General features: G+C 31.8%; 1 protein-coding gene across 1 annotated transcript in view; it reads left to right on the forward strand.

The window, feature by feature from the left end:
- Window positions 1-27,900, forward strand: part of LOC142320360 (PDF receptor-like) — a 1,017,753-nt gene that overhangs the window by 943,053 nt on the left and 46,800 nt on the right. The window contains exons 8-9 of the mRNA XM_075358068.1: window positions 2,649-2,751; window positions 19,121-19,314. Coding sequence (XP_075214183.1) covers window positions 2,649-2,751; window positions 19,121-19,314 — 297 coding nt within the window. The remainder of the gene's footprint in view (window positions 1-2,648; window positions 2,752-19,120; window positions 19,315-27,900) is intronic.

The following is a 27,900-nucleotide window of genomic DNA, read 5'->3' on the forward strand; positions in this document are numbered from 1 at the left end:
ATATTAATTATTTTCATTTTCCTATTAGGCCAGCTGGTTCTCGTGATAAGTTTATATTTACGATGAATAAATGATAAATTTCAAAATTTTGAAAAGAATATCATCAGAAAAAGATTTGGAATCCTTCCACAAATTCTTAATTAAATCTTATATTTATCACAAATAATACAAAGCATTTCTTAAAATGTATTTACATCGATTTTTTGTAAATTAAGTTATTACATTGCAAATCGTTCTTTTTACCGATTGACCGGGTGCTTCGTTTATGTCAATTTGTCTACAGCGGGCTGAATGTAGGGACATCCAATCATAGTTAATTTGTTGATCGACTGTCGGTCTACGTGCGAACTCTAGCACGACCGCAGAGACCGTGAATGAGGTAGGATGAGATCAACAGAAAAGAGTCGATCTCAATTATTTCTGCTGCGATGCAACCGTATTCAGCAGGTTGAGCGCTTTAGATTAGTGTAGTAGTAGTAGTAGTGATATAGTAGTAGTGGTGATGCTTACAGATATAAGGCTGCATCTTCCGAACAGTAATCAAGGCCACTCTCTTATTCCAAACAATTATCAGCCGGCCTTCGTGGCGTGAGTGGTAGCGTCTCTCGCTACCACGCATATGGAGGTGCCGAGTTCGAATCCCGGTCAGGCATGGCATTTTCACACACGCTACAAATCATTCATCCTATAAAGTAGCTCCGGAGGTTAAAAAAACACAGTTATCAGCCCGAAATGAGCGCGCTGATAGTGCGGCAAAAGAGGTTTATTTCCACAGCCTCCTTTCACGATTGCATTGTTCGAACGATCTTAGTTTTATGAAGAAAAAACTGATAAGATCAGTTGACTGGTAAAGTGAATGGACTATTACCATGAATAATAAACTTCGTCCAGTTAACTGTGTAACCGTGGAGCTCCTCGTGCAGAAATAACCGTCAAGAGTAGATAAGTCAAAGAGGATGAAAAGGGAGATACAATACTGAGATGTGAATTTAATAGAGCATTAAAAGATTTGAGTACCATAAAGGCTCCTGAGATAGACAGGATAGCAGCAGAGTTACTGCGCATTGCAGCTGAGGAAGCGATACGTAGCTTAAACAAACTGGTGTGTAGTATTTACGAAAAAGGGAAAATTCCATCAGACTTCAAAAAGAATATTATTGTCATGATACCAAATAAAGCAGGAGCAGATAAATGTGAAGACAAAACAATTAGCTTTAACTAGCCATGAATCAAAAATCTTAACTAGAATTCTGTACAGAAGATTTGAGAGAAAAGTGGAAGAAGTGTTAGGAGAAGATCAATTTGGTTTCAGGAAAAGTATAAGGACAAGGGAAGCAATTTTAGTGCTCAGATTAATAGCAAAAGGAAGATTAAAGAAAAACAAACCAACATTCACGGCATTTAGAGACTTAGAAAAGGCGTTTGATAACGGAGACTGGAATAAAATGTTTAGTATTTTAAAACAATGAGGGTTCAAGTATAGAGATAGAAGAGCAATTGCTAACATTTACAACAACCAAACTGCAATAGTAATATTCGAAGAACATAAGAAAGAAGCTGTATAAAAAAGTAAGTCCGACAAGGATGTTCCCTATTCCCGTTACTTTTTAATCTTTACATAAAACTAGCATTTAATGACGTTAAAAAAAATTTTCGATCCGAAGTAACACTGCATGGTGAAAAGATAAAGATGCTACGATTTGCTGATGATATAGTAATTCTAGACGAGAATAAAAAATATTTAGAAGAAACAATGAATGGGGCATGGATGAAGTCCTTCGCAGGAACTACCGCATTAAAATAAACAAGAACAAAACGAAAGTAATGAAATGTAGTAGAAATAATGAAGATGGATCACTGAATATAAAAATAGGAAGAGGAAAGATTGTGAGGTAGAAGAATTCTGTAATTTGGGAAGTAGAATTACAAAAGATGGACGAAGCAGGAGCGATATATAAAATGCCGAATCGCTCAGGCGAAACGAGTTTTCAGTCAGAAATATAATTTTCTTTTATAAAAAATTAATTTAAACGTCAGAAAAAGATTTTTGAAAGTATATGTTTGGAGCGTAGCTTTTTATGTAAGTGAAATTTGGACGATCGGAGTACCTAAGAAGAAAAGAATAGAAGCTTTTGAAATGCTGTGTTATAGGAGAATGTTAAAAATCAAATAGGTGGATAAAGGGACAGATGAAGTGGTGTTGCAAAAATTGATGAAGAAAGAAGCATTTGGAAAACAAAAAGTTAAAAGAAGAGACAGATAGACCACATATTAAGACATCCTGGTATCGTCGCTTTGATATTGGGGACAGGTAGATGGGAAAAATTGTGAAGACAGGCAACGTTTGAAATATGTAAAATAAATTGTTGGGATGTAGAAATTATACCGAATTGTAGTGTACCGACTGGCACTAGATCTGGGAATCTTGTAAAGCTGCATCAAACCAGCCAAATGACTGAAGACAAAAAACAGCATAAGTTGGCGCTTTAGATGGATGGATTCCTGAATAATACCTGAATTAGGCTTCTTAGGGAATAAATCCATTTGGAAGTTTCTGATAATTAATAAAAAAATATTTTAAGAGAATTTAATATCCGACTCATAATGAAAACATCTTTTAAAAATATAATTAATATTTATTGTTTCAGCCTGTACTCTGTGAAGCGTCTTACGTTCTTCTAGAGTATGCACGTACAGCCATGTTTATGTGGATGTTTATCGAAGGCCTTTATCTACATAATATGGTTACAGGTACGTAAAAATTAAAAATATAATTATTTTAATAATTGAAATATTAATTATACTTCAAATATAATACTATATAATTATAGTTTAAGTATACAAAAATAATTATACTTGTATTTTTTTTTTTAAATAAGTGTAATTATTTTTGTACGTTTAAAAATAAAATATTTTATTTTATTTTATTTAAAAGTAAAATATTTTTACTTTCATAAAAGTTAAAATTTTTTTTAAATATTTTATTTGATGGTTACATCGTATTTTATTTACCCTTAATTTTTTTTTTTTTTAATATGTGAAATTATTTCAATAATATTTTATTACTCATATATATTTTTAATCGTCAAAATTAAGCTTCTGTTCCATGAAAAAAGTTTTAAAATTATCTTTCTTCTGCTGAGTAAACATTACATGGAACAAGAATAGTGATACAACTGCAAATAGACTCCAAATTTATTTTGGGAATAAACCTCGTTACTATAAGACAATTTTTTTAAACAACGCTAGACCTGTTCTCATCCAATTTTTATCTATAACTTGGTCTTATATTTTCTGTCCTTGGCTGAAAGGGCATTTTATTTACCTCAAAGTGGCGTTTGATGAACGGAAATACAAAGAACGTAGAAGATATTTACTCTCTAATCAGCCACTGATAGAAACACATGTACAACCAGATCTAAGTTCAACAAAAAGATCAAACGCAAGTAACAAGTTTCTAAAATTCAGAATCTTTAAAAACTAGTAAACTACATTTCTTTTTCTTTGCTAAGTAAACTTTTTTTTCTTTTTTGTTTATTTCGAATTTTAAAATTAGAAATCTTTTTTACCAACTGTATGAAAAAAAATAATTTTCCATAATTCAACAGTATTTAAAATGTAGTATTTAATGATTAGATTTTTTTTTTTAAATTTGAAGGCCGAAAATTAGTTTCTGTTTTAAGATTCAAAGAAAACCCCGATTTAAATCAAAATAAAAAAATTGCGTGAATTTATCCGTTTGTTTTTGTGTAAAATAAGGATACGTTAAAAATCCCTTCTACTGCTGTTAGGTTTTGTAAAAAAAAAAATCTGAATTTATAATAAATAATACTGGTATATCTTTCTAGAAAACTATATTTTTTATTTATAGTTTTCATACTACGATTTATTTGTTTTCCTTTCGTGGAAGAAAATATTAGTTATTTAATTGTCTAATTATTTCATTTTAACTTCTATTACACGTCTTAGAACTCGTAAACCGATTTCCAACGTTTTACAAAATTCACTTTTTACACACGTTTTTGTGTAAACGCATGTTTTATAAATATTTGTGTGAAAACGTCCTCTTTTCTGCGTTTTCTGTACATATTCGTGTCCCAGAAAGTATTACGAACTAAATTACAAATATGAATAAAATTTTTAATAACTTAAGGCTAATTTCTTCTACAGAAAGCAAAGTTACAGTTAGTGTCTGTATGAAGACACATCGTTTACCCCGTTTTGGGACCATTACTAACTAACTATCTGCGACACTTTCCACCACGACTGGAAGTATATTGTGCGAGGAATGCCATTAAAAAGGGGCGTTACGTACAGGATATACTTAAATGGGAAAATAAATAACATTTTGCGAGTTAAGTTAATCAAAGCCAGGAGACGTTTTTAGATTCCGATTCTTTCTGATCTCTTGCGACACTTTTGCTAATAGAAACAAGAATTCAAGAATTTCCTTTTCAATGGCTTTAAAAGTTTAAAGAATTGAAATTGTTTATGTTTATCGTAATTTATTTCTTTGTCTCTTTTTTTTATAAAATTATCCAACGGAACTCTTCTTCTGTACCGATATTTTACAGTCGGAATACCGTGTAGGAAGATCGCTTTACATGTAAAATATTTCATCGGCCCGAAGAAAGTAATTTGTGTATCACAAATTACTTTCCGTCTATCACGAAGACCGTATCGGTCTTCGTATTTGGATATGACGATCGATAAACCTCAACGATCTACTGGAATTTCATTAAAATTTAAACATTACTTTGATACCGCGGTGTGTACTTATAAAAAAACAAATTCCAATCGATGTAATGAAAAAAAATTTAATTAAAAATTTAAAGAACTATATTTTTTTATGTAATACACTGAACTTAAACATATAATTAACGTTTCAGCATTATAACAGATTTCATACATTTCCGGTAGTTTAGGTATTTACATATTACTAACTGTACTCGTGGCTTCGGAAGTAGAAAAAGACTGATGAGTCTTTTCTAATATAATGGAACGACAGTTTCTGATTAAAAATTAGGTACTCGTGTATTTTATTGACGGCATCAACCTTTAGTACAACGAAAAATCTATCAAAGGCAGTTGTTACCTAAAGCCCGTAGATATAATCAGAAATTAAATTTTATATATAAATAATTGAAGCAGTATTTCTACAAACAATTTGATACTACGGTTTACACAAATTTACAACAGGAAGAGTCACACATTATGATTATAAATCAGTTTATTTATTCAGTCTTTAAACTTAATTATAACTTTTTTACTCTATAATGGTGCTGTCATAATAATTAAAATTATTATTTTTCTATTATAATATATATTTATGAAATATTTTACGGCTAGATGCTATTGTAAAAATACATATTTTTTTTTTGAAAGATTGTTCTATATAAAATCAATAATAATTTAAGATACAATTGTGATAGTAAAATATCATTACAATCTCTTTATTACAGCTATGTTCGATTTGAATTTAACCGTAATAGTAGTGAATATAATTTTAATCCCCAAAAATTTTCATAATGTTTTTTAATGAATCTGCACGAGCTTAAGATTTAATTCTTACAAAATTAGTATAAAAACAGCGTAAGCGAAAAAAAAACAATAATTTTCAAGTAAAGAAATTTTCAAATTCCAACTGTGAAGATTTTACTCAATTCATTCAATGGAAGTTCTCTTAGGTGATAATGTAATAAAAACGTAGTAGTGTAATAAAAAATCTGCAAAATTTTTGGCTGAAAATTAAAACAATATGAACGCATTTTTGTAGTTAATTTTTTTTACTACGTAAGCACAGCATTTTTGCTAAGAAATTTTTTCTGAATCCTAATTAAAATATCGAAAATGAAAAATAATTTTGAAAGTATTCTCACAAGATTTTAGCGCTATATGTATATATGTCCCATATACATATACATATACATATATATATATATATGTATATGTCCCATATACATATACATATACATATATATATATATATATATATATATGTGTGTGTGTGTGTGTGTGTGTATACATATATATACGAGGTGTGTGAGAAAAGTAATGATATTTGTAACACTGCGAGCGATCTGGCAACGCTGTCTCGATCTGTGGTAGACCGGTTCGTTCATCCCTTCCACATGATCAGTACGATTTTCAACTCATTTTTAACATTTTGACAGACGATTTGGCATGCGATAGGGTTGTGCGAAATTGGTGCCGAGCAGACAACCTCACAATGGAGCAGACAGACAGACAATCGAAGAAACGTGTGCGTTGATCTTCTTGAGAGGATTGACAATGAACAAGAATTCTTCAATCGTGTGATCACAGGTGATGAATCCTGGATAGTTGCGTACGATCCTGAAACAAAGCGGCAAAGCGAAGAGTGGCACAATCCGTCATCTCCTTGACCGAAAAAATGTCGAATGAGCAAATCAAAGATCAGAACCGTGCTGATTTGCTTTTTTGACAGTAGGGGTATCGTGTATAAAGAATTTGTTCCTCCAGGACAAACTGTCAACCAAGTGTTTTACAAACACTTGGTTCTTGAAAGGCTCAGGAAAAGAGTGATTCGCGTGAGACCAGACATTGCAGACAAGTGGATGCTTCATCATGACAATGCCCCGTGTCACACGGCCGTTTCCATCAGGGAACTTTTGACCTCAAAACGCATTCTTATGGTTCCTCCACCCCCCTATTCACCTGATTTAAGTCCTTGTAACGTTTCCTTTTCCGAAATTGAAACGTGTCTTAAAAAGACATCATTTTGGAACTCTGGAGAACATTCAAAAGAGTGTAACCGACAAGTTAAAAGCCCTACCAGTTCAAGCCTTCCAGCGCTGCTACCAGGAGTGGGAACAACGACTCCGCCAGTGTATAGCTGCCCAAGGGAACTACTTTGAAGGACATAATATTGTTGTTTGAAAAAAATAAAACCTTTGGTAAGTAAAAAGTTAATCTCATTACTTTTCTCACACACCTCGTGTATATATATATATATATTTAATTTATTTTTTTAATTCTAAATTTTGTAGCTTACAGATTGATTACCATTACTTTCTAGGTAATATATCGCTGTGTTGTGCTGGTCAGTAAAAAAAAATAAAACAAATAAAAATAAAGGATTTTTGACAAATCTTAAGGTCTCACATCTTAAGACTAAAAAAAAAAAGACAAAAATATATCCAGAAGGATGTTTTGTGTAAGTTAAATACGTACATATATATGTGTCGCACTTTTTTTGTTTAAACTTGGTCAATTGGTTTATAGAAACGTATTTAGTCATAAGGTGTATATTTATCAAGTTAAAATTTTGTTATCAAAACGTATTTGGTCATAAACTGTGCTATGAAGTAAAAAAATGCGCTTATATTTTTTAATTTTAGTTTGCAAAATGTCTTCCCTTGTCCTCGAAAATTATATCGTAAAATTTTAGTGTTTTAGAACATCTCAGTCGAAAGAATCTATGCTTTAAAATAATCACACAGGGCTACTCTTACTACAATCGTCTGTAGTTCATCTTTGAACATTGTTTGATTTTTAAGTACTTTGATCGTAAATATTACTTAAGTATTCGTCAATACTTTGTAACGAATTAAAGCGCTGTTTAAAAACCGCTTAAATCATCTTGTATTGTAATTATAACTGTGTAAGCGTGCTTCTAAATTATTAAGAATCAGCATTTTATAAAGACAAAAGTTTGCAAAAAAATGTACAAACATCGTACACATTTTTTAAACAGTTTTTTATATAATTTTTTTACATAATAGATGAAAACGGCTTTAAAAGAAAATCTTGAAATAACTCAACAAACTAGTTTTCAAAAAACTCGGCCCCGAGAAAGTGTAGCAACTCCGTTGTTAACCTTTTCCATTCATAATAGGTAGATAATCAATTTTCTTTTGGATAGCAATTGGAAAAAACTTTGTGAAAACTCCAGAATTTTATCGGGATTCAAACTTAATACTAGTTTTTTATTATTATTTTTTAAACATTTTTAGATAGTAAATTCACTATGTAAAATGACAAGGTTGTGGGTGGAAGTATGGCGTAGACTTGTTTTTTTCGTATAAAATGTGCCAAAGCTGATCACGATTCGAACGCGACATCTTTCGTATAAAAACCACCGAATTTTACACTCCAACACGGAGATCGCTCATTTATCATTGTATATCCTTTAATACAAAGGTTCATCATTTTTACAGCCTTTTTATTTCTAATTTAAAAGTAGCTTTTGTTTGACCAACAAAAATTCAATTCGCTTAGTATATGTAATAAAACGTTATGTTGTGAATACGACAGAATAATAATTATTATTTTTTTTTATTTGATGGTCTCCACATCTCCGCTTACAGCCATCCCAGCCTCCACGAAGAAACCTTAACTAATAAGGAAGCCGTGTGAACCTACTCTAATGTGGAAAAAGTGCATAGAAGAGTAAATAAAACCTTGGTGTGTGCACTAGTCCTATCAGGGAACGTGTATAATAATAATATTAATAATAATAAGAAGAAGAAGAAGGATGGAGGAGGAGGAGGAGGAGGAGGAGGAAGAGAAGAAGAGAGATTGATCATCATAATTATAAAATTTTAATACTTAAAATCCTCTTTTTACATTCTCAAAGGCACGAATGTAATAAATAAGACTTCTATTTCTGTTAAATTCGCGGAAGCTTCAATATTGTGCAAATAGTAGGTTCAATAAAGACGTTACAATTTGATACTGCGTCATATCTTTTATACGTTTAAGATTCCTTTACAAATAATGTAATAAATTTTAGAAACTTCCGATCAAACGTTTTGTATGACCAAACACATTACATTTTTATCAATTCTTCCTTCTCCTTTTTTGAAAATTTTCTGTAAGTAATTCATGAACGTCATATGTTTGGATATAAAATGAAGGTTATTTTATTATTAAACATTTTTATTTTAATTTTCTTCTGCCGCCGTAATAAGTTTTTAATTCTTGCGCTGTAGAATTAAAAAATGGTTTATAAATTAAAACATGCGGTTTACAACTTCATAGTAATTTTTTGGATATCACTGCGTTTTGTTAGATTATTCTTTTATTTTATTTTTTATGACTTACCGATTGTTATCTTATGGATTTATTATTAAAATTTATTGCCACAGAACAAACAAATTTAATTTCACATCCAATTTTTTTTGTTGATAGTCACACAGTCACATTCACTTCATACCGTATTTTTCCTTTTTTAATAAAACTAGTATAATGCCCATTACGAATCGAAAATCCGTGACATAATATCGCACTTATTACTTTGTTAGCGTAACCCTCGATTTTTATTGTTAAATTCTATTTTACCAATCGAATTATTTTTTGTTTTATTTATTCCTTTTTTAATAAAACTAGAATATCTTGTAAACTGATACTTATATTTTTTTTTAAAGAAGTTATTAAAAAAATTGTTTCATCTTCGGTAATTTCATTTATATAATACATTTACTATTAAAACAAGCTGTAGTATATTTTCTTTTAAATTTTATTTCAAGTACATTATCAAGTTTTTGTACGCTACTTAGTACTATCAAGTACTGCTATATAGTGGCGCGATTCGTAAAGGTACATTAAAAAAATGAATAAAATAACATATTCGAGTCCCGCGGTTCATCAAATGGGAAAAAAACGTTGTCTAATAAAATTCAAGTATCTTTTGAAAGTGTTTTTTATTATTAATATAATTGAACTGAAATATAATGTTTTCACGCTTACTTTTTTCCCCATTTTCATTTCACCGTTAGGTTAGGTCATGTTTAGAACTATGAACGTAGTTCGTTTATTTCATCGCCTCTTACCGATGAAGTTCTAACGAACTCCATGATTATGTTTTTCCGGACGATTATAACGCAAAATCGTTTTTACCCTTCAAAAAAAAAAATAGAACCCTATTCCCTCTAATTTTTTCGAGAGGCTCTTTTTCAAAGACTGTGGCCTATTTTATAGCAAAAGTATGTTATTCCTGACCATCAGTTTGGCTTTCGAAGTGGTCATTCCGCTACTGAACAAACACACAGGATTTTTAACGTCGTCAAGGGATGTTTGGAAGGGAAGAAATATTATTCGACTTTCTGAAAAGGCAGCAGCAGGCCTTCGAAAAGGTGCGGTTGCCTGATCAACTTTATAAGCTGAAAACGGTGCTTGTCTCAACTGTTTTACTTGATCCTGTATGTATATATATATATATATATATATATATATATGGATGGTCGCTTTTCGTAGGTTAAGTATAGTAGCAGTTGTCTGAATTTTTTGACACCGGGTCGGGTGTTTCTCAATGCTCAGTTTTGGGATTGATTTTGTACTCGACCTTCACTGCAGACCTTCCGGTTACAGACCATATCATTATTGCTTCATTTGCTGATGATACGACGATCTTGGCGGTTGATGATGACCCGACAGAAGCTTTGGCTAAATTGCAATCTGTATTACATCTAATTCATTAATGGCTGACTAGATTAAATACAAAAGTTAATCCGTCGAAATCAAGTCATGCATTTGACGTTTGCAACGAAGAGAGAAGACTCCCCACAGGTCCACCTAAATGGCGTTTCATCCCGCATCCTGACCGCGTACGGTATCTAGATCTATAACTGGACCTTCTTATCAAATGGAAACACCATGCGAGAGATAAAAGAAAACAGTTGAACATTAAAGAGGTAGACTGGTCGCTAGGCACAGTTGTCATCGCCTAACAAACAATTGCTATACAAAGTACTTCTGAAGCCGGTATGGACCTACAGAATAGGTCTCTTGGGAACGACATGCTTCTACATGTCGTTCTCCAGAGTTCCCCAAAAATATACTACATTTAACGAATAATGTAATTTATTTAAACAACAATGGATAATGTAAAATTGTAAAAATGTATTTTCTTTGTTTTAGAATTATATGTTAATTACGGATCGTAATATCCATTCTAATATTAATTAAGTGGTTATTGTTCATCTATTTAACTCTATTACTTATGGACTTTATGTAAAATCATATTCTATAAAATAAAGAAACATATACTGAATGAAATCATTTCGTAACTGCACGGCATGTATATATATTTTATTATTATTATTACTATTGTTATTATTGTTGTTTAAAAATAATTTACATCATCATTTGTTCTTGTTGGTAATTATCTCGTAAATAATAAAAAAATGTTCTATTCGCCTTCGCATCTAGAATCTCAAGTTGCGTCACACGATCCCACTCTTCAAACGCAGGTATCATCTGCTCAAGACACGAACGATTAAAATACCATTTGCAGTTAACAGTTTGTCTGTTACAGACAGATATAGTTGCGTACGGGTTTATTATCTCGGTACAATTGGCAAAAACAAGCTGAACAGTAAACAATAGTGTCAATCAGAATTAAGTTCATTTCAATTAGCATCATTGTCTTACTACGTACTAAAGGAACATTTACCTGTATTATTTATTTCTAATAGATCGGAATTGTTTTCACGGAAATACTATTAATGTTCCTATTTTTAAAAATAAATGCCGGGAGATAGATCCTTTTTTAAATATTCTTTTAATTCTGTAATTTACTACCTTCCATCATAGTTTATTAATAATTTTTAGTCATTTTTTATGACAGTTTTCAGTTAGCATCTATATCCAAAAGTAAATCGATAATTATAATTTTAAAAAATATTTTTTATGTTGAAAAACGTTCATCTAAGGAATAATTTAAAAAGTTAAAGAAAGTTTTGAGAAACTATACAATAAATGTAATACGTTTTCCGATTTGTTTTGGCGTTTTCTCGTTCTACTTAGGCAGAAGTGTAAATTTTCCATTTAATTTTAATAGAGTACACAGCTGATCGTGGATACCGGTGTTCTTTGATGATCGGGTTTCAATTAACCACACTACTCAGGAACGGTCGACCTAAGACCGTACAAGACTAATCACTTACATTCATACATACCATCCTAATTCATCCTCTGAAGTAATACCTTACGGTAGTTCCGGAGGCTAAACACAAAAAAAGAGAAAAAGAGAGTACATAGCTGAACAAACAAGATGATTGCACTAATTCAATTAACAGAGGAGAAAACCACTAGTCGACGCAGTCCGTAACTATATATATATATATCAAATGCACCTACGAGGTGTATTAAATATATAAGTCGGTTAAGCTTGTATTACAGCTTATTCCACCATCAGTGAAATTCGTATCAGGTTTCCAAATAACTGTTATGCAGGGTTAAAAGTTATTTTTATCGCATCGATGACAAATCACAACGACCGAAGCTATTATAACATAAATTATATAAAAGTATTTTCGAACATTGTAAATTAACTCGATCTTTTATCAACAGAAATTTTTTATCTCCTCGTTTACAAGTATATGTAGTGCACATTTAAACAAATGTATATGTTACTTTCAAGAATTTATATTCAGAATTATCTTGAGCAAATCTCATTATGTGTGTTACTTATCCAATATTTTGTCGAAATATAGTCTCGAATTATTCAATAAAGCTTTTCGGAAAAGCTTAATTGAATATTAAAAAAAAATCCTTTCTATTAAAATAAATTTTATTTATATTATTTAGCCGTATGTAGAATCTGAAGTTTTCATACAATACCTAAAAGTATGGAAGTGGTTATTTTTCAATAGATTTTAATCATTAATACGAGCGTAGGACAGAAATAAATATCTGTACTGTCTATTTATAGTTTTTTTTATGAAATATGTTCCGCTGATATATACCAAAGCTGATTTCAAGTCGGCATTTTTTTAAATTAAAAAAAAAGCTCGGTGACTGTTACTGTTATGTTTTTAATTAGCCTGCTTTTAATTAAAGTTTTAACGTAATTCATTTGTAAATTGAGTGTTTTCATTGTGAAAAATCATACTACTTTACTGTTAGTATAATATTTGTTTACGTTTAATCATGTTATTGCTCAGATCGGGTTAACAAAAAAACCAAACTTTGCTGCTTTTTGTATATAAGATATGCAATCGGAAAAAAGAACAAATAGATTATTTAATCCACCGATTCTAAATTATTTAAACGTAAAAATTAAGAATGAAAAGATTTACGCAAGGAAATAGTTTTCAAAATAATTTAAATAGATGATATATTAGTTTATTCGTAAATCGTCTTCAAGAAAAAAAGACAACTGCATCAATTATGAAAAAAAAGAATTAAATCTGGGCAGGTTTCGCTTAATTTTTGAATTCGCTTCATTTACTGAACGGTATATTTAAACCCCGTTTTAATTATTTTGTATTTTTTTAATATACTTTATAATTCACAGTAATTCTTTAACGGATTAAATATCCTAACATTTTATAAACTAATTAAAAATAGCTTATGGTTTAATTTTCGACGGTTTTAAAAGTTTTATAATAAAATGAAAGTTATTCTGTTAATTAATATTTATTCGTTTGAATAACTGTAGAGTTAAAAAATGTTTACGTTTTATCTCGTTTCAGGTATAAGTTCATTAACTTAAAACTTACGAAGTATATTATAAAACGACGTGTATTACATAACTTACCTGTCAAGTTAGTAACTTTTACCTGTCTTGGAGTTAATATCGTGTATACGGGTTATAGCGCCGGGCAAGTAAGGAAAAATAAGGATAGTGCGACCTACCAGGAATATATCCTCAAATAGATTATGAAGCTAAAAATATATACTAAATAATGAAAAATATCGAAGAAAACCTTATGAGATTCAGGATGCGGTTAATCAAAAACGGCTTAAGTTTAAATGTGATGAAGACAAATTATACAATTGTTTAAGTAAGATGTCTGCCAGAAATGTTATACGGCATAAAATAATACAATTTAAACTTTAATGTAAACGTAAATTTTACGTGCCAAACTATACCGCAAGTAAATACGGTTAAGTATCTGGGAATAATTTTAGATGTGAGTCTGTCTTGAAAGGAAGATATAAGTAAGATGAAGAAAACAAAACGCATTAAGTATATACAAATTTTATTTCTTAAAAAGTTTTTACAATAAAGATTTATGATACATCTTTATTTGATAGAATCAAGATTAACGTACGCTATAACTTGTCGGGGAAGAATATATTATTCTAATATGAAGCCTTTACCGGTAGCACAAATGCGCGTAATTAGATTGATTTCAAATGAAAATAGACTTAGCATTTTCCGCATTTTAAAAAAACTTAAATATTGCCCTTAAGATATTTGTAAGTCATACAAATTTTTATAAAAAGTTTAATATGTATAGAGTTAAATATTTTCGAGACTACCTGTACAGGAAGGGCAGATGCCGTACAAGTCGCTGTCACGATTGCGGCAGACTGGATACAGCAGAGCAAGTTGTGTTTATTTTTCCCTAGATGGCGCGACTTAAGAGTAGTGCTCGAGGATCAGGGTGTAGAGGGGGCCAACAATGTAATCGAGGTGATGCTCAGCAATAGCGGCAAATGGGATTGTTTCTTGACTGCGATCACATCAATGATAGGAGAGAAGGCCAATGAAGAAAGGCGACGACAGGCTGAGCAGATGCGGATCTATAGAGACATGGAGTTCGATGGCGAGTAATCAAGGGGGGGGGCAGCTTCTGGGGATGGGCGGCAGGGACTCCTCGGTCATACGGATTCGGATAGTAGACTGCCTGGGTGATCATGCAGGGGCTGTACATACCATATGGCTTAGATCCGGCCTCTTCATGATAGGATGGGAGGCTTTTTAGCGGGTGAGAACCCCGCACTGTCATCAGTGCGGGCCTTACGGCGGCTGGCAGAGATTTTTCCTCCCCCTACGGAAAAAAAATGTATAGAGTAAGGTACACATATCAAGAGTGATTTACGTGTAAAAATGATTAATTTGTGTTACCTTTGCCAAAATTGAAACTGTATAGGCATTTCTAATCGTTTGTGGCTCCGAGGATGTACAATTTGTTATTTAATAATAAAAAGGAGTCAAGATACTTTAGAAAATACAATGCTTTGATATTTGTACGGTTACCAGAAATCAAGGATATTGAAAAGTTTTTATTCTAATCTAATTACTGAAGAAACTGTAAAAGAAAATACTATTTTAGGATTACAATATTTATAGATTGTTATTGTTGTTTTAATTTGCTGACGGTGTATTTCGAAATTTCTGTTTTGCGTTATAAAATGTTATTGTGATTGTGCACTTTCGACACGGATTAGTGTACAGAGTGTACCGAAATTTTCATATAATTTTACGTTATATTGCAGAAATTGGTTTATTGAACTTTTTTATTAAAATTATTATTAAAAATAAAATATGTAATTTTGTTATTGTTTGTAATTGTGTGTAAAAATAATAAATAAATAAAATCTGAAACAATGTGAAGAAAATTAATAATTAAAACATAATTAATAGACTTAATACAAAAGATGCAATATAACAAAGGTTTGTTTGATCTATATACACGTAAATTGCAACAGCTCTAGAATTAGCAATATGTGTTTCTGAAATATTTAACTTATACATCCTTTGAATAAACTTTGATATATATTCAGCTAGGTTTACTTCGGGTTTAACTTTTGTAATTGACGTATTTTTTTCCAAAATCACGTTTTCACGCTAACTTATTATACCCCAATTATTAAATCTTAGGATGCTTTTAATACATCTAAAACGATGTAACGAATTTTTTTAATTTATTGCCGGGTACTTCAAAAAGAAAGATGTCGTTTATTTATATGACTAATTTTTATGAATTTCATTCCTTTTTTATGCAAAGTTTGTTTTTAATGACTATTCCTTTATCTTCTCTCAGCGATTTTATCCCCCTACATTTCTTTCCATTACAAATTAGCTGTGAATTCCTTAAGATGTAGTCAATTTATGTATTTGTTTTTCTTTTACGAGGTGTAATATTACGTTCAAAACTTTCACAGGTTCTCTGTTAACTTACTTTAATTTAATTTAAAAATGTAATTATTTTTAACATAAATTAAATTTAATTTTGACATTTTAAAATAATTCTACTTTTACCTTCCTGTCGATAGCGCTATTGCCGCTCATGCAACAGTTTATTTATAAAGGGAAAAATCAAAATTTTGGGGATGGGGGATCTTATAAAATTTTGTGTTCCAAAACCCTCTATTAGCCAAAATGAAAATGCAAAAAATGTTATAGAAATTTCTGAAAGATGTGTACTTTCGTACGTATGTATGGTTGACCTGTGTTTTTTATTAATACATCCGAGCGCAATAAAAATTCTTCCGAAATGGTTAAAGAAATGCCTATACAGAGCGTGTCACGAAGTTCTCCCGAAACATTCACAACCAATTCTACTCGTGAAAATAATGAAAAACGTTCATATAAACATATGTCTCCTAAAATTCTACGTTAGCGAGTTACAGCTAGTGAAAGGGAGTTACAGCTAGTAAAAATCTTGAGTGAAAATCAATAAATTGGGGTAAAAACCCTGTTTTTACGTTCGTCGTACACAACGTTGTTAAACGGATAATAAAAAAATAAAACCTTTAAACGAAACTAGTAGATAATTTAATTCTAAACAAAAGCTATATATACAAGTTGAATAAAACAAAGAAAAGTTACAAAGATTTGAATTTTATTTAGAAACAGTACGCAAGACTAAAGTTTATACGTACCAGTTTATAATAAATATTCAAAAATGAGTCCGCCATTTTCAACATTTTTCTTAGCACGCTTTTGTGCTACTTTTATTTCTATTTTTAGTTATTAAGCGCTGTCTTTAAGTTCTCAGCCGCATCCATAATACGGACAATTAATCTCTCACAAGAATGTATTGTTTTCTGTATACTATATTCTATATCCATCCCCAGGCGCGAAAATCTAAAGGTGTTAGATCGGGCGATCTTGGTGACCAGAATTGTGGGCCTCCACGAACAATCTATTTCTCAAGGAAATAATGATTTACGTGAGCGGAAACGGCACAAGCGGAGTCGCACCATCGTGCTGGAAGTATTCTTTGCGTCTCAGCACTAGAGGATCATCCTCAAACAGCTGCGGCAATTCTTCTTGAAGAAAGTGCAAGTAGATCTCATATCTTTGCGTGTTTTTGATTGTGAAGATGGCCGCACCATATATTGATGATGCTAAATAGTTGTTGAAAATTGCTTTCTACCGATTTATGAGAATTTACTTCTGCCCGTGTATGCTCATTGCGTAAGCAGTTAACGTCATCTCGTATGAAATTTGCCTTCTCGGTAAACAAGACATACTTGTAAGGTTGTCGATTTCTATTCCTCCAGCTGCAGAACTCCAAGTGAAGCGGACCGTTTCCTGGATGCAGATGCTAAAATGGCTGTTTATGATAGGATAAAACTTGTTTAAGTGTCCTCCAAACCGTCGAATACGAAACTTTGATTCGCTTAAAAAGACATCGCGTACTTACACTTGGACTGCGCTGAACTGCATCGATAATAATTTCATCAATAACAGCGTCGTGTTGGACACATCTTTCGTACCTGATACGAATACTAGCTACCCGAATACCGTTTCCCGAAGATTTTGAAAAGTCGCGCAGTTGTTTTAGAACCTGGAATCCTGCGGTTCGAAAAACGTATTTCATATTCTACTGTAGCAGCTGTAGCATTACCATTGCCTACACCCAAAATGAATCCCATATCAGGGTATTCCTCTATTGTAAATAAATACGGCTTTACTTAATGGCAATCCGATCAATTTTCAAATTAAAAATCACAGAAAACCTTCTCAAACGACAGCACAGTCCATATGACCCAACATACTTAATGTACATTACAGAATGATTTAAACACTAATACAGAATTGCGCATTTTTGATCAGCTGTTGTTATTTTATTGCCGACTTGGTAATAATAATTTTTCAAATAATTTATTACATTTACTTCATTAATAAAACAAATGACTAAGTAATTTTTATTTTACAATTGTGTAATTTCCAGTTTTTTAGGTTTTTAACAGTAAATTTTGTTTAGACAATTTTTTCACATTACCAAAAAAAGAATTTGGTTTTCTTTTCATTAAATAAGTACTTGTCTGACAAATGTAGTAATGTACTGTTCGTATATATAATTCGTATTTTTCTACCTTTTTTGTTTTATTCAACTTGTCTTACACCATTCTGTCCAAAATTAATTTCTTTGCAAATTTTATATAAAATCTTTACGTGTTTATTACCCATTTAACGAAGTTATTGTACGTCAAACGTAAAAAAACAGACGTTTTTACCCCAATTTATTGGTTTTCAATCCAGATTTCTCAAAAAAAAATACTACAGATACGGTTCTAGGACCAATTTTATTCGAATTTTCAGGTCAAAAACCATAAGAAATTACAGATTTTTCCCCGTAATTAACGTCTTAAAAATTTCAGTACGACCTCATTTTACCAGGATAGCTGAAATCAGAGCGAAAACTTTCACTCGCCGTAACTTACAAACGAAGCATTTTAGGAAACTTATATTTATACGAAATTTTTCCATTATTTTCACAAGTAGAATAGGTTATGAAAGTCCCGAAGGAGCTTCGTGATACACTCTGTATATGGGACATTGATTTAAAGATTGAAAATGAAGCTGTATGAATTAATTATTTAAACGAGATGTGAAATTTTAATCTGTTTTTCAAGTAACAGCCATTATTTAAAATGTTATGAGGTAGCTAGGGGGCCAAATAGGTTCAAAATTTGTACTACATTTTTTTAAGGAGATATACTCTATATATACGGTATAATTTTGATGATAAAAACGTCATTCGGTCAAAGGGGTCAAAAGGAGCAAAATGTTTTTATTAATAATTTGATTGTTTTCGTAATTATACTTTTAGTCTGCGTATTTTTAAGGTAAAACGTAATTCGGTTAACAGAGTTTAATTGAACTAAATTTTTTATAAATATTTTGAGGTTTTCGCAGTTGTACTCTATATATTGCATAATTAACTGATAAATATTTAAAAACTTTGTAGCGTAGTACAAATAAAAATCTGTCAAGGACAAAGCCGGACAAGTTTTGCAACATTTTGTCAACTATTTTTTTAATGATATATATTACAATTGTTCTCAAATTGTAAAAGAAAACGATCAATTAGAATGTATAAAAAAAATAAAATGACATTATTTTTAACTAGACCACATTTTATTAGTTTGTTTATTTTTTGTTGTTTTTCAGTGACGGTTTTCCAGGAGAAATCATATTACACAATGTACATAGTAGTAGGATGGGGAGTACCAGTGATTATGACAGCGATTTGGGTTTTAGCATTGAACACAGCTTCAACACTGTCAACTGTCCGCTGCTGGTGGGGTTATAACCTCAATAAAATCTTTTGGATTCTTGAAGGGCCTAGACTAATCTTCATACTGGTAAGTTGCATTTAAATTCTGTTTAACAAGATTTATTTACGTGTAAATACATCATCTCATAATCATAAGGTTTCCCCTCATCTGCAATTCTCTAATGCCAAGGATACATGAATAGGTACACCTAAAGAGATAAACTGAAAAAGTTAAATCGTTCCAAATTATAGGTAAAGATAAATCCGAGAGACAAAGCGTTCAAAACATACTAATGAAAATATGTGTAAACGACAAATCTTTCCAATTTATTTGTCATAGGTTTAGTTTTCTCGTTTTTAGAAAAATTTGACCAATTTACCTATGAAAATTGATATTTCAAGATTTTAAAAAGATAAGTTTTATCGCTCGATTGTGTAAGATGAGTGGGATCGCCAACCCAACAAATTGATTTGTCTTATTTTATTTATGTTCTTAAAATAATAAATTGTAATTATATAAACATTTTCAATTTTTAATCCCTCAATATCCTGATCGAGCGGCGAACACGCGACAATATATTCTCGTATAAGTTATACTTTCATTTCTTGGAGCTCCCTCAAAAAATCAGAACGAGTTTTAAATATAATATTTATTTATTTATTTAAATATTAGTGAACTGATAGCCCATTTTTGGGCTGTCAGTTCATTATCTGCCACCATACAAATGTGGATCGTGCAAAATTAAATGTGTTAACTTATCCTTGTGTTTATATTTATGAATAAATATAAATATATTCTTTGCTAAAAAGAACGGTCGCTTACTCTTAAAAAATAACCCCTTTATCAAACCCGTCAACGAAAATGTTTTTGTATAACTCAACGCAATACTAACAACAATACAAATCTGTTAACGAATCTTTAAAAAAAAAACATTTATCTTCATTCCTGTTACGTTTACATAAACATGTGTTCAAGATAACTTTCAAAAGCGCCTTCCGAAGTGTGAATTATTTTATAGTATTTTTTTTATATTTGATTTATTTACCTTAATATTAGGGACAAGGGAAGCAATTTTAGGCCTCGGATTAATAGTAGAAGGAAGATTACAGAAAAACAAACCAACATACTTGATATTTATAGACCTACTAAAGGCATTCGATAGCGTAAACTGGAATAAAATTTTCAGAATTTAAAACAAATTAAGGTTCAAATACAGAGATAAAAGAACGATTGCTAACATTTAAAGGAACCAAACAGCAACAGTAATAATTGAAGAACATAAGAAAGAAGCCGTAATAAGAAAGGGAGTCCGACAAGGATGTTCCATATCCCCGTTACTTTTTAATCTTTACATAGAACTAGCAGCAGTTAATTATGTTAAAGAACAATATAGATTCCGAGTAACAGTACAAGGTGAAAAGATAAAGACGCTACGATTTGCTGAGGATATAGTAATTCCAGCTGGGAGTAAAAAGGATTTAGAAGAACAATGAACGGAATGGAAGAAGTCCTACGCAAGAACTACCGCATGAAAATAAACAAGAACAAAACGAGAGTAATGAAATATAGTAGAAATATCGGAGATGGACCACTGAATGTGAAAATAGAAAGAGAAAAGATTATGGAGGTAGAAGAATTTTGTTATTTGGGAAGTAGAATTACTAAAGATGGACGAAGCAGGAGCGATATAAAACGCCGAGTAGCACAGGCGAAACTATCCTTCAGTTAGAAATATAATTTGATTACATCAAAAATTAATTTAATTGTATTGTCAGGAAAAGATTTTTGAAAGTATATGTTTGGAGCGTAGCTTTACATGGAAGTGAAACTTGGACGATCGGAGTACCTGAGAAGAAAAGATTAGAAGGTTTTGAAACGCGGTGCTATAGGAGAATGTTAAAAATCAGATGGGTGGAAAACTAAGTGACAAATGAATAGATGAATGACAAATGAATAGATGCGACAAGTAGATGAAGAAAGAAGCATTTGGAAAAATATAGTTAAAAGAAGAGACAGACTTATAGGCCGCATCCTGGAATAGCTGCTTTATTATTCGAGGGACAGGTAGAAGGAAAAAATGGTGCAGGCAGGCAACGTTTGGAATATGTAAAACAAATTGTTAGGGATCTAGGATGTAGGGGGTATACCGACTAGCACTAGATAGGGAATCTTGGAGAGCTGCTTCAAACCAGCCAAGTCACTGAAGACGAAAAAAACCTTAATATTTTTTCATATGTCTGTATTTAAATAATTAATACGGGATTCAAAGACATCTATTTTTCATCTTACAATTTATTTTTTTTTAATTTATAATTTATTTTATATTGCCGTGATCTATATAAAAAAATTATATGTACCGATCAGAAGAAAGATTTATTTATTCATTATTCCAAGCAGTTGAAGATGAATACGTTTCCGAAACTCTTCGTCATTGCGAAATCTCTACACAAATAAATCTCCTTCATCATGAATTCATTTAAAAACTTTACTTGCGTGTATGTTTATGTAGATATATATAATATTGTTTATGTATATGTGTGCATATACATATTTATTTTCCTAAAGTGTACGTTGCAGTGGTGAACAATAAGCAATCTCCACCACGCCCAATGAAATGAGAATGATATGTAAACGAGGAGTATCTTGTACAGATACAGCCCGAGTATTCTTAAGACGTGAGAATTAATTGAACCCCAACCACCAAAATACACCGGTATCCACAATCGTATTCAAATCCGTATTAAAATTAACTAAGTTTTTACTAGGATTTGAACCTCCAAAACCTTCGATTTCGAAAATCAGTTTTTAAACAACTGATTTGGGACGACCAATTAACCAACAGATCAGCCCGGTGGGCTACGTATGTATATATATATGCACAGGATAATGAAATCTCAATAATATTTGTTATTTATCACTTGAAATTTATGCTCCTACGCTAACCGCAATTGAACAAAATTATATTTTATTCAGTAACTCTCTTTCACGGTAGATTTATAAAAAAAAATCTATTATATTCGTAAAGTAAGAAATTAAGTTATCCGACTCGGTTGTAGTAAATCATTAAAATCGATATTTACTAGTGTAACAAATAGTAGCATATGTTCTATTGTACTATAAATAAAATCTGATATATAACTGATGAATTTTCAATGCATAAAAATTTCATGAATTCAAAAGATGCTTTTTCAATGCCTCAGTTTTTTCATGTTTTAGAAAGATAAAAATTTTCTACAATTTTCTAAAGACTTTACCTCAATATTATTAATAAAAAATTGTTTTTCTATATCAAGTGATAACCGTTCGATTACCTAATAAGACAATATATCTTAATCTTTCGGGTAACTATTGAGAAACGTAACTAGAAGAGTGGCAATAAAAGAAGGAGGAACTAATCCATCCAAAAAGAGGACCGTTCAATCGCTCTGTGTTTCACCCAGAAAGCAATTTTTATAGATTCAAATTTCCATCACTCTTGATTCGTAAGTATTTGATTCTTCATAAGTATTATTATTATTCATAAGATTATTCAATAGTATATAAAAAGATAAAAATACAGTGTTATTTGGAAAAGGAATTTTTATAACGACGCGCAGATGATTTACATGTGACACTAACACTGGTTGGGATTTGATAATTATTAAAATAACATTTTGAATGTTATATCACTTGGTAGCACACCTGTGAATATAATTTGTACGACGAATAAATATTATTAATTTTATTTCCAAAACTGACAAGAAACCCTAATATTTTTTTTTCCTTTCTAACGACTACATCGTTAGTAAATTTTTCGTCTGCAGGCAATTAGAGTTTAGAATATGTTGGAGCTTTCGTTTCTTATAAACGAAAACTTAAATGTTTTGAACTTTACTAACGGCAGTCATGCTTTTTGTACTTGTGTGTGTGTGTGTGTGTGTGTGTGTGTGTGTGTATGGCCATGGACGATCTCGTGTATATTTCACTTAATAGCATAAACAACTCTTGCAAAAATTATCTTATTCGTATAGCATCTAAACCTTTATTAAAATTTGCTTTATTTATTTATTTATTTTTTTTTTTATTGAAATCATTGTTTAATACTTTTTTTATTACTTATATATATATATATATATATACATATATAAGTAATATAAGAGATGATGGCCGGATCTTAAGATTTTCATTCAAGACATGTAAATAAACAAAAACGTTAATGTGGGCAAATGCTCTACCGCGCTTCCTTTTTATCTGTCCGCCATTTTATATTTTTTCAATAAAAATTTATATCCTAAAAACAGATTGACTCGCCGGTTTGGTCTAGTGTTCGAATGGTAAAATCTTTATCCCAAATGTGGCGAAAGTTCTGAGGTTCAAATCTTAGTAAAGATAAGTTACTATTACACGAACACCATACAATAGATACCGATGTACCTTTGGTGGTTGAGATTAAATTAATTACTAATCTCAGGAATTGTCGGCCTGATTTTCTACAAGACTACACCTATTTATATCTGATACATAAATTACTGATGTTATTGGACCGTGGGGTTGCTTATTGTTCCACAAGTTGAAATGTTTTTGAAAACTGAGAAAAAAAAACAGATTAAGTTATTTTAATGGAATTTTCACTTCCTTCTCAAATTTTTTTTTTTTTTTATCTATTTATTTTTTTAAATCTGCCGTCGAAATGATTATGACCGTAAGTAAAATCATACGGCTAAGAATAACGTGTCAGGAGATCGTCCAATGATAGCCCACCTCAATTACAGTATTAATAATACGCATCACCTCTCCTGACACAGACGAAGTAATTGGTTAATAAAAACAGCGGTAACAGATAACATATAATAAAGTCACAGAAAATTAAAGTCATCCGAGTAAAGTCAGGTCACAAATATTAAAGTCGGATATAGACATATAAATGTAGTTAGATTCTAAAAGTTAAAACTATTTTTAACATAGTAACTGCTCCATAATCACAGGTCACGCACTACTTTGGTCATCCATGCCAAGATATAAGTGTTTGTTGAAAGAGAAAACGGCGGACAGAAGGAAAACGAAACGAGGTAAATCATTTATCCTTATGAACCTTATTGTTTCTTTTCATGTCCTGAACCAGTTCCTTAAGTGCTTAAGCGCTTAAGTCCTAAAGCGAACTCCCGGAACACTCGGTATAATTATAAGGAATAATATCCTCACGGAAGAGAGAATATTTTGTTTTTATTCAACATTTTATATTTTCCAAGCAATACGTAGAAAAACAAGTAGATATATTTTCTATTTAGCACAGAATTTCTTATTTTTTTTTATGGATGACTGATTTTCTTCACGTACACCGGTACATCTATCATTATCAAATTATAATACACCGGTTCTTTATCAAATATAGTGTGATTTACAAAAACTTCGTAAAAAAAAATCAGCTTTATGTACGTAAAATTAATTGAGAAAAATTGATTTGACCTTGAGCGTGTGTGACAACTCTTGGTGGATGTTGTGTGGAAGAGTCTATTTATTACGAGGTAAAGGGAAGCTGTATATATGGTCAGAATTGGTGCTTGACAGCGTTTAATCTGTTATATTGTGTTATTTCTAATCACCGGATCCAGGTTTAAATTACCTTTTGTACTATATATTATTGTGCGTGTTGTGTTTGAAATTTGAACAAATGATTATTAACTTAAATAAAGTATTTTAATGATAACATGTTTTATTTTTAAACACAAATATTATATAATTAATATAAATTTAAATTATATTAAATTGTATATGTTTATCGATCTTAATAACTTTAAAACAAACTTATTGACATTTTGACCGATAATTTCAGAATAACCGATTATTATCAATACGAGATTCAATCAGCTTAGAATATATGATTACGTAATTTTGATTGTTCATCGGTTGAAACGATTCCAGTTTCGTAAAAAATAACATCTGAGATTTTAAAATCTGATTTACTTATTGTTTTCATAAAAATTGCCGTTTAATTAATATTTCGCAATTTTGATAAGATAGACCACTTACAGATATTCATACCCCGGATTCAATATGGTAGGCTTGTATGCTATTTATTGAATTTTTTTAAAAATCTTTATCGGTAAAATATAAATCGTTAGTTAGGAAATAGTTAAATTCCAAAACAGAAAAATAAATTAGTAAACATAATTAATAATATTCCAGTTTTCGATCTTCCTGTTAAAAAATATAATAATAATAAATGCGTGGTTATCTGTCCTCATCGGGCTCGTCCTTAGGGGGTTTCTCGGCAGATATGCTAGGTAGATGGAAAATAAAATTCAACCACGGACCAAAACAGGCAACCAAACCCAGACGCATCTATACCCGTATCGGGTGGCGTTCGGATCAGCATCTGTTCCCCATTTTACGGGCGGGAGCCTTCACAAGTATACAATTATTATTATTATTATTGTAATTGTAATATTTATTTTATATATTCTGAAGAATAGATGTTTTTTCTTCAATTAATTCTGTTGAAACAAATTTTATTTCATTTATTTTTGAAATTCAGACACCCACAGACCAGCTGAAGCTTATTCAGTAAATCCCATTTTCTTTTTTATTAATGGAGAATCAAAATTATGATAACTGCTAGCACGGTGGATCACTCGGACGATGACCCTTCAGAACCGTCGTGATGTTTCGCTAGACACAGCGAGAGATGGATCGAGCGGCGGCGCCTACGGATCGGCACCGGAAGACATGGAGATGAATTACTCAACGAAAACCTAACCGGATTAGATGACTGTGTAAATACATCACACCGTACTCCGCACAGGCCACGAGGCACAGTCTGGTTGGAATCTGAGATCAAAGAAATTATATGGTGTTTTTACTACTGTCAGATGCAGTCAAGAGTTACTGAAAGACAAATTTATGACCTATGGAAAGTGTGAAACCCAGGTTCAAGACCGAACATGGATAGCAAGAAACTGGGTAATCAGAGATGACAGATTGAGAAGAGCGAAAAAATTAGTGACGCGGAGAGGAGATTGATTCAACGAGATGCAAGGAGGGCAATGAGAGCCAAAAATGGGCGCTACCTCGCGGAGAACATAGGATTCAGAGTCAGGCAAATCAAGGACAAGGCGCAAACGAAATGGCTGCTAATGTCAGAGGAAATAATGAGAGGGAAATTATTGAGTAGAATGATGAACTGCTAGCAATGAAGTACCTCCTATCACAACAGTATTATAAGTTACAATCATGGACTTGCATCAAAGATTCCCAATATAGAAAGAAGAGAAAAACACACAAAAAAATAGAATCCACATATTCGACAGAAAAAATCTCATAATGCAAGATATAGTGAAAAACACTGAGAAATTGGAAATATTGGAGATCAGTGATCTCGTACATGCAGCCGCGCGAGAGATTAGTAATATCTAACAGAAAGAGATTAAAAGAAGGAAAAGGGAAGGCAGTGGAGAAAAGGAGAAGAGACGCAGACATGAGAGGCAAAAGAATTACATAACCGGGGCAGGAACCTCCTTGGGCCAGACCCATAATAGTAGAATCATGCAATTGAGAAGCGAATTGTCGCAGCCGTTTGACGACGAAATAAATGGTGGAAGTATACCAACAAAAGAGTGAGAGAGCGAATCCACAAAAACTGAAAGATAAGTATAATTTCGCTAATGAGGCAGGCCGTGGAGCGATTGTAGAGACACTCAAGCAACAAATTGCTGCGAAACCGCAAATAATACAAGAATATAAAGAGGGAGTAGCATTCTATAACGATTCTATAGGAAAATCAATGGTGAGAACAATATAAACGGCGGAAGGCAATCTAATTGTAAAAGAAATGACGAGATTCTGAGCTGAAAATGACAGAGAAAAATCCATCACAACGCCAGCACGGGTTGAAGATGAAGAAAACCGTACCCGCAACTTTGTAAATATGGAAAACGCAAATGATATAATCGGTGATGACGTGCGAGAAGCGTTGAAGAAAATGAGAAACTGGTCGACTCCAGCACATGAAGGCGTACAAAACTTCTGGTTAAAACGATTACACCACTTGCATGTCAAGGTAGCTCGGACCCCACAATGGATGACTGAAAGCGTAACGTACATTATACCAAAAAGAGGGGGGAGAATAGAAGATTCCGCGAAGAACTATGGTCCATAACGTGTCTGCCAGTGATGTACAAGTTTATCAAAAGATTGCATCAAATAGAATATACACGTGCCTAACAGGAACAGGATACTCCCAAAGGAGCAAAAAGGGTGCCAGAAAGGTTCGTATGAATGCAGGGAACTGGTCCTTCTAGATAATACCATAATCAATGACGCTAGAGGGAAAAGGTGACCTGGATCGATTACAAGAAAGCCTTCGATAGTATGTTTCACGACTGGATCCGGAGAGTTTTGATGTTGAAAATCGATTTATCAGTTTATACCAAGAAAATATGAGACAATGGAGAATTCGGCTATTAATAAACAACCAGGCCGACACCACGAGAACGAGATCGATCTTCATATGGCGGAGTATATTTCAAGGCGATTCATTGTCATCTCTCGTCAAAACGAGAAATCCATTTCGCACTTATTGTATATGGATGACTTAAAGGTACTCGTAAACAGTCAGGAAGAACTCGCTGGAATGATCCAAATCGTCCAAGAATATAGCACCGACATTGAAATGGAATTCGGATTTGATAAGTGCGC

Source organism: Lycorma delicatula, chromosome 2, assembly GCF_047948215.1.
Source record: "Lycorma delicatula isolate Av1 chromosome 2, ASM4794821v1, whole genome shotgun sequence".
Lineage (NCBI taxonomy): Eukaryota > Metazoa > Arthropoda > Insecta > Hemiptera > Fulgoridae > Lycorma > Lycorma delicatula.